A 12,538-nucleotide genomic window follows, 5' to 3' on the forward strand; every position below is an offset into this window, starting at 1 on the left:
TCTGGGGCCCTCCTGACTCCTGCACATGTCATCTGGGGCCCTCCTGACTCCTGCACATGTCATCTGCGGCCCTCCTGACTCCTGCACATGTCATCTGGGGCCCTCCTGACTCCTGCACATGTCATCTGCGGCCCTCCTGACTCCTGCACATGTCATCTGGGGCCCTCCTGACTCCTGCACATGTCATCTGGGGCCCTCCTGACTCCTGCACATGTCATCTGCGGCCCTCCTGACTCCTGCACATGTCATCTGGGGCCCTCCTGACTCCTGCACATGTCATCTGGGGCCCTCCTGACTCCTGCACATGTCATCTGCGGCCCTCCTGACTCCTGCACATGTCATCTGGGGCCCTCCTGACTCCTGCACATGTCATCTGCGGCCCTCCTGACTCCTGCACATGTCATCTGGGGCCCTCCTGACTCCTGCACATGTCATCTGCGGCCCTCCTGACTCCTGCACATGTCATCTGGGGCCCTCCTGACTCCTGCACATGTCATCTGGGGCCCTCCTGACTCCTGCACATGTCATCTGCGGCCCTCCTGACTCCTGCACATGTCATCTGGGGCCCTCCTGACTCCTGCACATGTCATCTGGGGCCCTCCTGACTCCTGCACATGTCATCTGGGGCCCTCCTGACTCCTGCACATGTCATCTGGGGCCCCTCCGACTTATCTCACGTTTTACTCATGTTTTTGTCGATTGAGTCAAGACACTGGGTGATATCTGCTCCAAATTTTTTGAAAGCTTTGTAGACTTTGTTGGCCCTTGACCATGTAGTTATAAGTTATATTTCTTGGAAATCCTCGAGCAGCAGTTACAGCGATTATTTGTCATTGATGGACTGACTGTAGTTGTGGGATGGGACTTGTGGCTGGTCAGACTTTTTTGACCAAACACATTAATTGGTTAATAATGCGGCGCTCTGGCGTTACCGTGTAGAACGTGCTGTAGGGGCCGAGAAGGTCCGTGGGGTGCGATTTCTCATCCAGAAGAGCAAAGTCTCCGAGTCTGAGGTCACAAATCACCTCATGTGAAAGGCCTGAGAAATCTCCAGGATTGTGGTGTTGGGATTAGAGCTGCGTGTGGTTTACATTCACTTCTTATTGTATTGGCAAATCTCAGAGATTACTCATAGATCACTATGGAGACTAACATTGTAAGACACAAACACGCGCCCAGGAATAATGTCATTACCGGGGTCAGGATCTGGATCATTTACATTTCCTCCTCATTGATAATCCGATTACTGGAGAATTCATGACACGAACATCCAGGGACAACCGGGACACAGCTTCACATTATGGCCGGGTTCACACAACGCAGTCTTTGATGCTTCTTTTTTTTTTTTTAGTCAAAACAAGGGGGAGAAATCTCTTTAGGATACGCTCCTCGCTGGCTGGAATATATGAATCAAAAACTGCACCAAACTGCCCTGTGTGAGCTTGGCCTTATAGTGTCATCTCCCCTCCTTTATTCGCTTTCTCCTCCTTCGGTAACTTCTTCCTCCTGCAGTGATTTAAACTATTTTTATTCCCCCCTCTTTGTGTGCTCATTTCCTCCTGCACTTATTTCCACCTCCACCTGCGCTCATTTCTTCTCTTATTCGCCCCGCTTCCTGTGCTCATTTCCTTCTCCTCCTGCACTTATTCCCTCTTCCTGTGCTCTCTTCCTCCTCCTGTTATTTCTCCCTCCTGCATTTATTCCCCCTCCTCAGATAATTCTTTCCCTACTTCCAACCTTTGATTCCTCCTCTTGTGCTCATTTCTACCTCCTCCTGTGCCCATTTCCTTCTCCTCCTGCGCTCATTTCCTCCTCCTCCTGCGCTCATTTCCTCCTCCTCCTGCGCTCAGCTTGTGCTCATTTCCTCCTCTTTGTCCTGTTCTCATTTTTTCCTCTTCCTCCTGTTCTCATTTCCTCCTGTTCTCATTTCCACCTGTTCTCATTTCCACCTGTTCTCATTTCCTCCTGTTCTCGTTTCCTCCTCTTCCTCCTGTTCTCGTTTCCTCCTCTTCCTCCTGTTCTCGTTTCCTCCTCCTCCTCCTGTTCTCGTTTCCTCCTCCTCCTCCTGTTCTCGTTTCCTCCTCCTCCTGTTCTCGTTTCCTCCTCCTCCTCCTGTTCTCGTTTCCTCCTCCTGTTCTCGTTTCCTCCTCCTGTTCTCGTTTCCTCCTCCTCCTGTTCTCGTTTCCTCCTCCTCCTGTTCTCGTTTCCTCCTCCTCCTGTTCTCGTTTCCTCCTCCTACTGTTCTCGTTTCCTCCTCCTCCTCCTGTTCTCGTTTCCTCCTTCTCCTTCTTCTGTTCTCGTTTCCTCCTCCTCCTTCTTCTGTTCTCGTTTCCTCCTCCTCCTCCTGTTCTCGTTTCCTCCTCCTCCTCCTGTGCTCGTTTCCTCCTCCTCCTGTGCTCGTTTCCTCCTCCTCCTGTGCTCGTTTCCTCCTCCTGTGCTCGTTGTTTCCTCCTCCTGTGCTCGTTGTTTCCTCCTCCTGTGCTCGTTGTTTCCTCCTCCTCTTGTGCTCATTGTTTCCTTCTCCTCCTGTTCTCATTTCCTTCTCCTCCTGTGCTCATTTCCTCCTCCTCCTCCTCTGTTTGTGCTCATTTCCGCCTCCTGTTCTCATTTCCTCTTCCTCCTGTTCTCATTTCCTCTTCCTCCTGTTCTCATTTCTTCCTCCTCCTCCTCCTGTGCTTGTTTCCTCCTCCTCCTGTGCTTGTTTCCTCCTCCTCCTGTTCTCCTTTCCTCCTCCTGTGCTCGTTTCCTCCTGTTCTCATTTCTTCCTCCTGTTCTCATTTCTTCCTCCTGTTCTCATTTCCTCCTCTTCCTCCTGTTCTCATTTCCTCCTGTTCTCATTTCCTCCTGTTCTCATTTCCTCCTGTTCTCATTTCCTCCTGTTCTCATTTCCACCTGTTCTCATTTCCACCTGTTCTCATTTCCTCCTGTTCTCATTTCCTCCTGTTCTCGTTTCCTCCTCTTCCTCCTGTTCTCGTTTCCTCCTCTTCCTCCTGTTCTCGTTTCCTCCTCCTGTTCTCGTTTCCTCCTCCTCCTCCTGTTCTCGTTTCCTCCTCCTCCTCCTGTTCTCGTTTCCTCCTCCTCCTCCTGTTCTCGTTTCCTCCTCCTCCTCCTGTTCTCGTTTCCTCCTCCTCCTCCTGTTCTCGTTTCCTCCTCCTCCTCCTGTTCTCGTTTCCTCCTCCTCCTCCTGTTCTCGTTTCCTCCTCCTCCTTCTGTTCTCGTTTCCTCCTCCTCCTCCTCCTGTTCTCGTTTCCTCCTCCTCCTCCTCCCGTTCTCGTTTCCTCCTCCTCCTCCTCCCGTTCTCGTTTCCTCCTCCTCCTCCTCCCGTTCTCGTTTCCTCCTCCTCCTCCTCCTGTTCTTGTTTCCTCCTCCTCCTCCTGTTCTTGTTTCCTCCTCCTCCTCCTCCTGATCTTGTTTCCTCCTCCTCCTGTTCTCGTTTCCTCCTCCTGTTCTCGTTTCCTCCTCCTCCTCCTCCTGTTCTCGTTTCCTCCTCCTCCTCCTCCCGTTCTCGTTTCCTCCTCCTCCTCCTCCTCCCGTTCTCGTTTCCTCCTCCTCCTCCTCCCGTTCTCGTTTCCTCCTCCTCCTCCTGTTCTTGTTTCCTCCTCCTCCTCCTCCTGATCTCGTTTCCTCCTCCTCCTGTTCTCGTTTCCTCCTCCTGTTCTCGTTTCCTCCTCCTCCTCCTCCTGTTCTCGTTTCCTCCTCCTCCTCCTGTTCTCGTTTCCTCCTCCTCCTCCTGTTCTCGTTTCCTCCTCCTCCTCCTGTTCTCGTTTCCTCCTCCTCCTCCTGTTCTCGTTTCCTCCTCCTGTTCTTGTTTCCTCCTCCTCCTCCTGTTCTCGTTTCTTCCTCCTCCTCCTCCTGTTCTCGTTTCCTCCTCCTCCTCCTGTTCTCGTTTCTTCCTCCTCCTCCTCCTGTTCTCGTTTCCTCCTCCTCCTTCTGTTCTCGTTTCCTCCTCCTCCTCCTCCTCCCGTTCTCGTTTCCTCCTCCTCCTCCTGTTCTCGTTTCCTCCTCCTCCTCCTGTTCTCGTTTCCTCCTCCTCCTCCTGTTCTTGTTTCCTCCTCCTCCTCCTGTTCTCGTTTCCTCCTCCTCCTCCTCCTGATCTCGTTTCCTCCTCCTCCTGTTCTCGTTTCCTCCTCCTGTTCTCGTTGTTTCCTCCTCCTCCTCCTGTTCTCGTTTCCTCCTCCTCCTCCTGTTCTCGTTTCCTCCTCCTCCTTCTTCTGTTCTCGTTTCCTCCTCCTGTTCTCGTTTCCTCCTCCGGTGCTCGTTGTTTCCTCCTCCTGTGCTCGTTGTTTCCTCCTCCTCTTGTGCTCGTTGTTTCCTTCTCCTCCTGTTCTCATTTCCTTCTCCTCCTGTGCTCATTTCCTCCTCCTCCTCTGTTTGTGCTCATTTCCTCTTCCTCCTGTTCTCATTTCCTCTTCCTCCTGTTCTCTTTTCTTCCTCCTCCTCCTCCTGTGCTTGTTTCCTCCTCCTCCTGTGATTGTTTCCTCCTCCTCCTGTTCTCGTTTCCTCCTCCTGTGCTCGTTTCCTCCTGTTCTCATTTCTTCCTCCTGTTCTCATTTCCTCCTCTTCCTCCTGTTCTCATTTCCTCCTGTTCTCATTTCCTCCTGTTCTCATTTCCACCTGTTCTCATTTCCACCTGTTCTCATTTCCTCCTGTTCTCGTTTCCTCCTCTTCCTCCTGTTCTAGTTTCCTCCTCCTCCTCCTGTTCTCGTTTCCTCCTCCTGTTCTCGTTTCCTCCTCCTCCTGTTCTCGTTTCCTCCTCCTCCTGTTCTCGTTTCCTCCTCCTCCTGTTCTCGTTTCCTCCTCCTCCTCCTCCTGTTCTCGTTTCCTCCTCCTCCTCCTCCTGTTCTCGTTTCCTCCTCCTCCTCCTCCTGTTCTCGTTTCCTCCTCCTCCTCCTCCTGTTCTCGTTTCCTCCTCCTCCTCCTCCTGTTCTCGTTTCCTCCTCCTCCTCCTCCTGTTCTCGTTTCCTCCTCCTCCTCCTCCTGTTCTCGTTTCCTCCTCCTGTTCTCGTTTCCTCCTCCTCCTCCTGTTCTCGTTTCCTCCTCCTGTTCTCGTTTCCTCCTCCTCCTCCTGTTCTCGTTTCCTCCTCCTCCTCCTGTTCTCGTTTCCTCCTCCTCCTCCTGTTCTCGTTTCCTCCTCCTGTTCTCGTTTCTTCCTCTTCCTTCTGTTCTCATTGCCTCCTGTACTCATTTCCTCCTCTTCCTCCTGTGCTCATTTTTTCCTCCTGTGCTCATTTTTTCCTCCTGTGCTCATTTTCTCCTCCTCCGCTTGTGCTCATTTCCTCCTCCTGTTCTCATTTCCTCCTCTTCCTCATGTTCTCATTTCCTCCTCTTCCTCATGTTCTCATTTCCTCCTCTTCCTCATGTTCTCATTTCCTCCTCCTCATGTTCTCATTTTCCCCTCCTCCTGTTCTTATTTCCTCCTCCTCCTCCTGTTCTCGTTTCCTCCTCCTCCTCCTGTTCTCGTTTCCTCCTCCTCCTCCTGTTCTCGTTTCCTCCTCCTCCTCCTGTTCTCGTTTCCTCCTCCTCCTCCTGTTCTCGTTTCCTCCTCCTCCTGTTCTCGTTTCCTCCTCCTCCTCCTGTTCTCGTTTCCTCCTCCTGTTCTCGTTTCCTCCTCCTGTTCTCGTTTCCTCCTCCTGTTCTCGTTTCCTCCTCCTGTTCTCGTTTCCTCCTCCTGTTCTCGTTTCCTCCTCCTGTTCTCGTTTCCTCCTCCTGTTCTCGTTTCCTCCTCCTCCTGTTCTCGTTTCCTCCTCCTCCTGTTCTCGTTTCCTCCTCCTCCTTCTTCTGTTCTTGTTTCCTCCTCCTTTGTTCGTTTCCTCCTCCTGTGCTCGTTGTTTCCTCCTCCTGTGCTCGTTGTTTCCTCCTCCTCTTGTGCTCGTTGTTTCCTTCTCCTCCTGTTCTCATTTCCTTCTCCTCCTGTGCTCATTTCCTCCTCCTCCTCTGTTTGTGCTCATTTCCTCTTCCTCCTGTTCTCATTTCCTCTTCCTCCTGTTCTCATTTCTTCCTCCTCCTCCTCCTCCTGTGCTCGTTTCCTCCTCCTCCTGTGCTCGTTTCCTCCTCCTCCTGTGCTCGTTTCCTCCTCCTCCTGTGCTCGTTTCCTCCTCCTCCTGTGCTCGTTTCCTCCTGTTCTCATTTCTTCCTCCTGTTCTCATTTCCTCCTCTTCCTCCTGTTCTCATTTCCTCCTGTTCTCGTTTCCTCCTCTTCCTCCTGTTCTCGTTTCCTCCTCCTCCTCCTCCTCCTGTTCTCGTTTCCCCCTCCTCCTCCTCCTCCTGTTCTCGTTTCCCCCTCCTCCTCCTCCTCCTGTTCTCGTTTCCCCCTCCTCCTCCTCCTGTTCTCGTTTCCCCCTCCTCCTCCTCCTGTTCTCGTTTCCCCCTCCTCCTCCTCCTGTTCTCGTTTCCTCCTCCTCCTGTTCTCGTTTCCTCCTCCTCCTCCTCCTGTTCTCGTTTCCTCCTCCTCCTCCTCCTGTTCTCGTTTCCTCCTCCTCCTCCTCCTGTTCTCGTTTCCTCCTCCTCCTCCTCCTGTTCTCGTTTCCTCCTCCTCCTCCTCCTGTTTCCTCCTCCTCCTCCTCCTGTTCTCGTTTCCTCCTCCTCCTCCTCCTGTTCTCGTTTCCTCCTCCTCCTCCTCCTGTTCTCGTTTCCTCCTCCTCCTCCTCCTGTTCTCGTTTCCTCCTCCTCCTCCTCCTGTTCTCGTTTCCTCCTCCTCCTCCTCCTGTTCTCGTTTCCTCCTCCTCCTGTTCTCGTTTCCTCCTCCTCCTGTTCTCGTTTCCTCCTGTTCTCGTTTCCTCCTCCTGTTCTCGTTTCCTCCTCCTGTTCTCGTTTCCTCCTCCTGTTCTCGTTTCCTCCTCCTGTTCTCGTTTCCTCCTCCTCCTCCTGTTCTCGTTTCCTCCTCCTGTTCTCGTTTCCTCCTCCTGTTCTCGTTTCCTCCTCCTGTTCTCATTTCCCCCCCCTCCTCCTCCTCATGTTCTCATTTCCCCCTCCTCCTCCTCCTGTTCTCGTTTCCCCCTCCTCCTCCTCCTGTTCTCGTTTCCCCCTCCTCCTCCTCCTGTTCTCGTTTCCTCCTCCTCCTCCTGTTCTCGTTTCCTCCTCCTCCTCCTCCTGTTCTCGTTTCCTCCTCCTCCTCCTCCTGTTCTCGTTTCCTCCTCCTCCTCCTCCTGTTCTCGTTTCCTCCTCCTCCTCCTCCTGTTCTCGTTTCCTCCTCCTCCTCCTCCTGTTCTCGTTTCCTCCTCCTCCTCCTCCTGTTCTCGTTTCCTCCTCCTCCTCCTGTTCTCGTTTCCTCCTCCTCCTCCTGTTCTCGTTTCCTCCTCCTGTTCTCGTTTCCTCCTCCTCCTCCAGTTCTCGTTTCCTCTTCTTCCTCCTGTTCTCGTTTCCTCCTCTTCCTCCTGTTCTGGTTTCCCCCCTCCTCCTCATGTTCTCATTTCCCCCCCCCTCCTCCTCCTCATGTTCTCATTTCCCCCTCCTCCTCATGTTCTCATTTCCCCCCTCCTCCTCCTGTTCTCATTTCCCCCCCTCCTCCTCCTGTTCTCATTTCCTCCTGAGCGAATTCTTCCTCTACCTCCAAACATCATCCACCTGCGCAGTGTAGAAATCTCACAATGTCTGGCCTATTATCATGGAAGTTGAGGATTACTATAGACGTATTTGAGTTTCATGGAGCTGACTGAGGAATAATAATAAAGTAACAAGTTTGTGTCTATCAGAATGACTGCATATAAAGTGACCCTGCGTTCTCCAGTTTCCAGGAATTCACAATAAAAATTGACAAGTGTCCACAAAGCTGCAGCGTTCCCTTGTGTTGCAACGCCGTGTCCTACTGGAGAGATATTTCATAATGTGGATTCTTTGACTCCGCGCGCTGCAGATATTATTCCTGGACTGCTCCGGGACTCAGGAATGTGATGCTTTTACTGGCACAAAGCACCCGCGCTCTTTCCTGGTGTCTTTCCAGGACCCCTGGCTGCATTCAGAATTCCTTCAGATTTGACACAATGGGGTTTAACCAAAATCCAACATACTTGATTTAATCACCATGGCCGGCCGTCTCTTCTACCTAATATGGACAAAACACGAGATCAAATCCCACTCACTGATGTCCTGACGCTGCGATCTGGAAATCCTGCACCTGTTCCTGTGTCATTCACTGCCCTCAGATGTAATTGTCTTAAGCAGGTAGATTATCCCCGGAGGAATTCTCTATAAAATTTGTACTCCGCCTGGCTGAAACTTCCCTGGGAACAGAAACTAGTGGAAAAGATTGAATCTGTAATGTAGAAAAAAAAAAAGAAATGTTCAGTTGGTCAGTGCTAAGAAAACAGAACACCCCGGATCAGTACACTGGGAGTTGTGCAGTGGATAAGGAACCACAGATGAGAGGGCCCAGAGGAGTGACTTGTAGAACGCACATGTAATTAATAGTAGTAGTCTGCTCATTTGGGACAGAGTAGCACTTTTTTTTTTTTTTAAAGCCCCCCCCCCCCCCATAGGCTCAAGTGCCTGGGTGTGATCCTGAGCTACAGCTTGCATTATACTCCAGAGCTGCACTCACTATTCTGCTGGTGGAGTCACTGTGTGCATACATTACTTATCCTGTACTGATCCTGAGTAACATCCTGTATTATACTCCAGAGCTGCACTCACTATTCTGCTGGTGGAGTCACTGTGTATATACATTACATTACTTATCCTGTACTGATCCTGAGTTACATCCTGTATTATACTGCAGAGCTGCACTCACTATACTGCTGGTGGAGTCACTGTGTACATACATTACTTATCCTGTACTGATCCTGAGTTATATCCTGTATTATACTCCAGAGCTGCACTCACTATTCTGCTGGTGGAGTCACTGTGTACATACATTATATTACTTATCCCTTACTGATCCTGAGTTATATCATGTATTATACTCCAGAGCTGCGCTCACTATTCTGCTGGTGGAGTCACTGTGTACATACATTATATTACTTATCCCTTACTGATCCTGAGTTATATCATGTATTATACTCCAGAGCTGCACTCACTATTCTGCTGGTGGAGTCACTGTGTACATACATTACATTACTTATCCTGTACTGATCCTGAGTTATAGCCTGTATTATACTCCAGAGCTGCACTCACTATTCTGCTGGTGGAGTCACTGTGTACATACATTATATTACTTATCCTGTACTGATCCTGAGTTACATCCTGTATTATACTCCAGAGCTGCACTCACTATTCTGCTGGTGGAGTCACTGTGTACATACATTACATTACTTATCCTGTACTGATCCTGAGTTATATCCTGTATTATACTCCAGAGCTGCACTCACTATTCTGCTGGTGGAGTCACTGTGTACATACATTACATTACTTATCCTGTACTGATCCTGAGTTATATCCTGTGTTATACTCCAGAGCTGCACTCACTATTCTGCTGGTGGAGTTACTGTGTACATACATTACATTACTTATCCTGTACTGATCCTGAGATACATTTAATTATTAGAAAAGTGTGAATACAGCTCTGGATGTGACTGGAGCATAAGACATGATGTAACTCACCATATCATGTGAGTAAAGCAAAGGCTTACATTATTTTAAACATATTGAATTCTAGTAGTGCTTAAGGAGTACTGCAGAGTAGCAGAGCGTCCCGACCACCCGCCGAGCTGTACACACAGCCTTGAACTTGCTCTCAGAATAACATTGACCGTATTCGTGTTATTATTAATGTCAGCGCAGCAGCGAATGGCTCCAAATTACAACCCAGAGACCCCAAATTACAGGCTGTGGAGTCACCACAATATGATAATAAATGAGGAGCGCGGCCGCCATGATCCTGCAGAATGTTCCCCTGTGCGGTGCATGAGGCTACTGCCGGCCCATCTCCATAATAAGGGGTATGTGCACTTTAGCAACCAATTGTTTTATGGCTCCAATGCCCCCCTGAAGGACTGGGAATCCCTTTGAGGCCGGGTCCAGACGCAGCAGCAATCTCTGTGCTGTACCGATGAATGAGTTGGTCATTACCTGGATTATTCACTCTTGTGCTGGCGGTAGAGCCTGTTCTGGAGCCAATTATATGTGAATGCTAAAACAGATCCTCTCTCTCCTCACAGCCCAGCGGGAAGGGTCCCCGACTCCCCGAGGTTTACTGTGTGATCAGCCGGCTGGGATGCTTCGACCTGTTCTCCAAGGTAAGATGAGGGGAGATTGGGGCACATTCACACTCTACACATAGACATTCTCCTACAATTATTAGCATTTGGCGCTCGTCTGGTTAATTTCGAGCCTTTTGATTAGATATGATCAGACTTATTATATAATATTACAAGAGATCCGTATCCGCCATCAGTAGTTCCTGCAGGAGCGCCATCCACAGACGCGTCCACCATTGTCAGATAAGCAAAAAAGACTTTTCATTGTGGCATTACCGCTCATCACAACTGCAAGCGACGTCATCTGCTCCATTCACTTAAAGGGGTGCTCCAACCACGTGGTCTCGGGATGTGTTGGAAGGTGTCGGTGTCCTGGTTGAACATCTGGAGGAGGTAGAATCGCACCCGCCACCAGGTCCAGTTCATTCAGGGTATTAGTGGGGACCCTGCACTGATGTGATTTGTGATTGACAGGAGATCATATAGTTGGAGTCCCTCTTTAAGTGTTACAACTCTGGTTACATGCATGGGCACATGTTCAAACAGTCAATTCTAGCCCAGTCATGCGACCAGTTCACCCACTATGGCCGGTTCTGGTGTCTAGGAGTAAATAGTGAGAATATACGTGTGCCCCCTCATTCATTATACTCCGGACTGGAACATGATCAGAAATGCTGCTGGGTTCCAGGTCAAACCACTAAGTCCTGTCATAGTCCCGCTCTCTCCATGCTGCTGGGAACGCAGAGCGCACTCATATTTGTGTTGGTGTCCGTTTCTTAATTAAGTGGAGGAAACTCAATGACTTTCTGCTCCTTCTTAGGTGCTCGTACAGACACTGAACTCTCAGATGTAGCAGAGCTAAGTGTGTCATGTGACACAAATCAGTGTAACAGTCCAATACATTAGTTGTGATTTTACACAGGACTGCAGGTAATACCTAAGTCATCTTAAAGTGATACCCCACCTTGGAGCCATGTAAAACATTCGATTCTGGAATTGTAGGCAGGCAGGGGGGCTCATGTGTTGAGGGTGCCAGATGCCCCCATAACAGTGTATCACCCACAGATGCCCCCATAACAGTGTATCACCCACAGATGCCCCCATAACAGTGTATCACCCACAGATGCCCCCATAACAGTGTATCACCCACAGATGCCCCCATAACATTGTATCACCCACATATGTCCCCATAACAGTGTATCACCCACAGATGCCCCCATAACAATGTATCACCCACATATGTCCCCATAACAGTGTATCACCCACAGATGTCCCCATAACAGTGTATCCTCCACATTTCCCCATAACAGTGTATCCTCCACAGATGTCCCCATAAAAATGTATCATCCACAGATGTCCTCATAACAGTGTATCACCCACAGATGTCCCCATAACAGTGTATCACCCACAGATGCCCCCATAACAATGTATCACCCACATATGTCCCCATAACAGTGTATCACCCACAGATGTCCCCATAACAGTGTATCACCCACAGATGTCCCCATAACAGTGTATCATCCACAGATGTCCCCATAACAGTGTATCACCCACAGATGTCCGCATAACAGTGTATCCTCCACAGATGTCCCCATAACAGTGTATCCTCCACAGATGTCCCCATAACAGTGTATCATCCACAGATGTCCCCATAACAGTGTATAACCCACAGATGTCCCCATAACAGTGTGTTAGCCTAAGATTGTCTGACTTGAAACCTTGTATACAGCATCTTGGATTTTGGCAATAAAGACCAAGGAAATGTGATACTTTGTTGCCAGGATCGTTCCTCTTGGAGGGTCTGGACCTGATGCTTCTTCTTCGCTGCTTTGGTGAATTATCAATTATAACTTTATCATCCTGGTCTTTAGATCCTGGACGAGGTGGAGCGGAGGAGGGGGATTTCTGCTGCACTTGTCTACCCATTTATGAGGAGTCTGATGGAGTCTCCTTTTCCGGCTCCAGGGAAAACGATCCGTGTGAAGACGTTCCTCCCGGGCGCAGGGAATGAGGTACCGGAGCCCTCTCGTGTCGTCGGTCTCCCGTGTCGTCGGTCTCTCGTGTCGTCGGTCTCCCGTGTCGTCGGTCTCTCGTGTCGTCGGTCTCTCGTGTCGTCGGTCTCTCGTGTCGTCGGTCTCCCGTGTCGTCGGTCTCTCGTGTCGTCGGTCTCTCGTGTCGTCGGTCTCTCGTGCCGTCGGTCTCTCGTGCCGTCGGTCTCTCGTGCCGTCGGTCTCTCGTGTCCTTGGTCTCTCCTGTCTTCGGTCTCTCGTGTCCTCGGTCTCTCCTGTCCCCGGCTCTCTCGTGTCGTCGGTCCCTCGTGTCGTCGGTCTCTCGTGTCGTCGGTCTCTCGTGTCTTCGGTCTCTCGTGTCTTCGGTCCATCGTGTCTTCGGTCCCTCGTGTCGTCGGT

The 12,538-nt window shown here is 50.5% G+C and overlaps 1 protein-coding gene across 1 annotated transcript in view; it reads left to right on the forward strand.

Moving 5' to 3' along the window:
• The window catches only part of DENND2B (DENN domain containing 2B), a 183,859-nt gene that overhangs the window by 153,907 nt on the left and 17,414 nt on the right, over positions 1-12,538 (forward strand). The window contains exons 10-11 of the mRNA XM_075836786.1: positions 10,092-10,169; positions 12,002-12,142. Of these exons, the coding sequence (XP_075692901.1) occupies positions 10,092-10,169; positions 12,002-12,142 (219 nt within the window). The remainder of the gene's footprint in view (positions 1-10,091; positions 10,170-12,001; positions 12,143-12,538) is intronic.

This window comes from Rhinoderma darwinii, chromosome 9 (genome assembly GCF_050947455.1).
Source record: "Rhinoderma darwinii isolate aRhiDar2 chromosome 9, aRhiDar2.hap1, whole genome shotgun sequence".
NCBI lineage: Eukaryota > Metazoa > Chordata > Amphibia > Anura > Rhinodermatidae > Rhinoderma > Rhinoderma darwinii.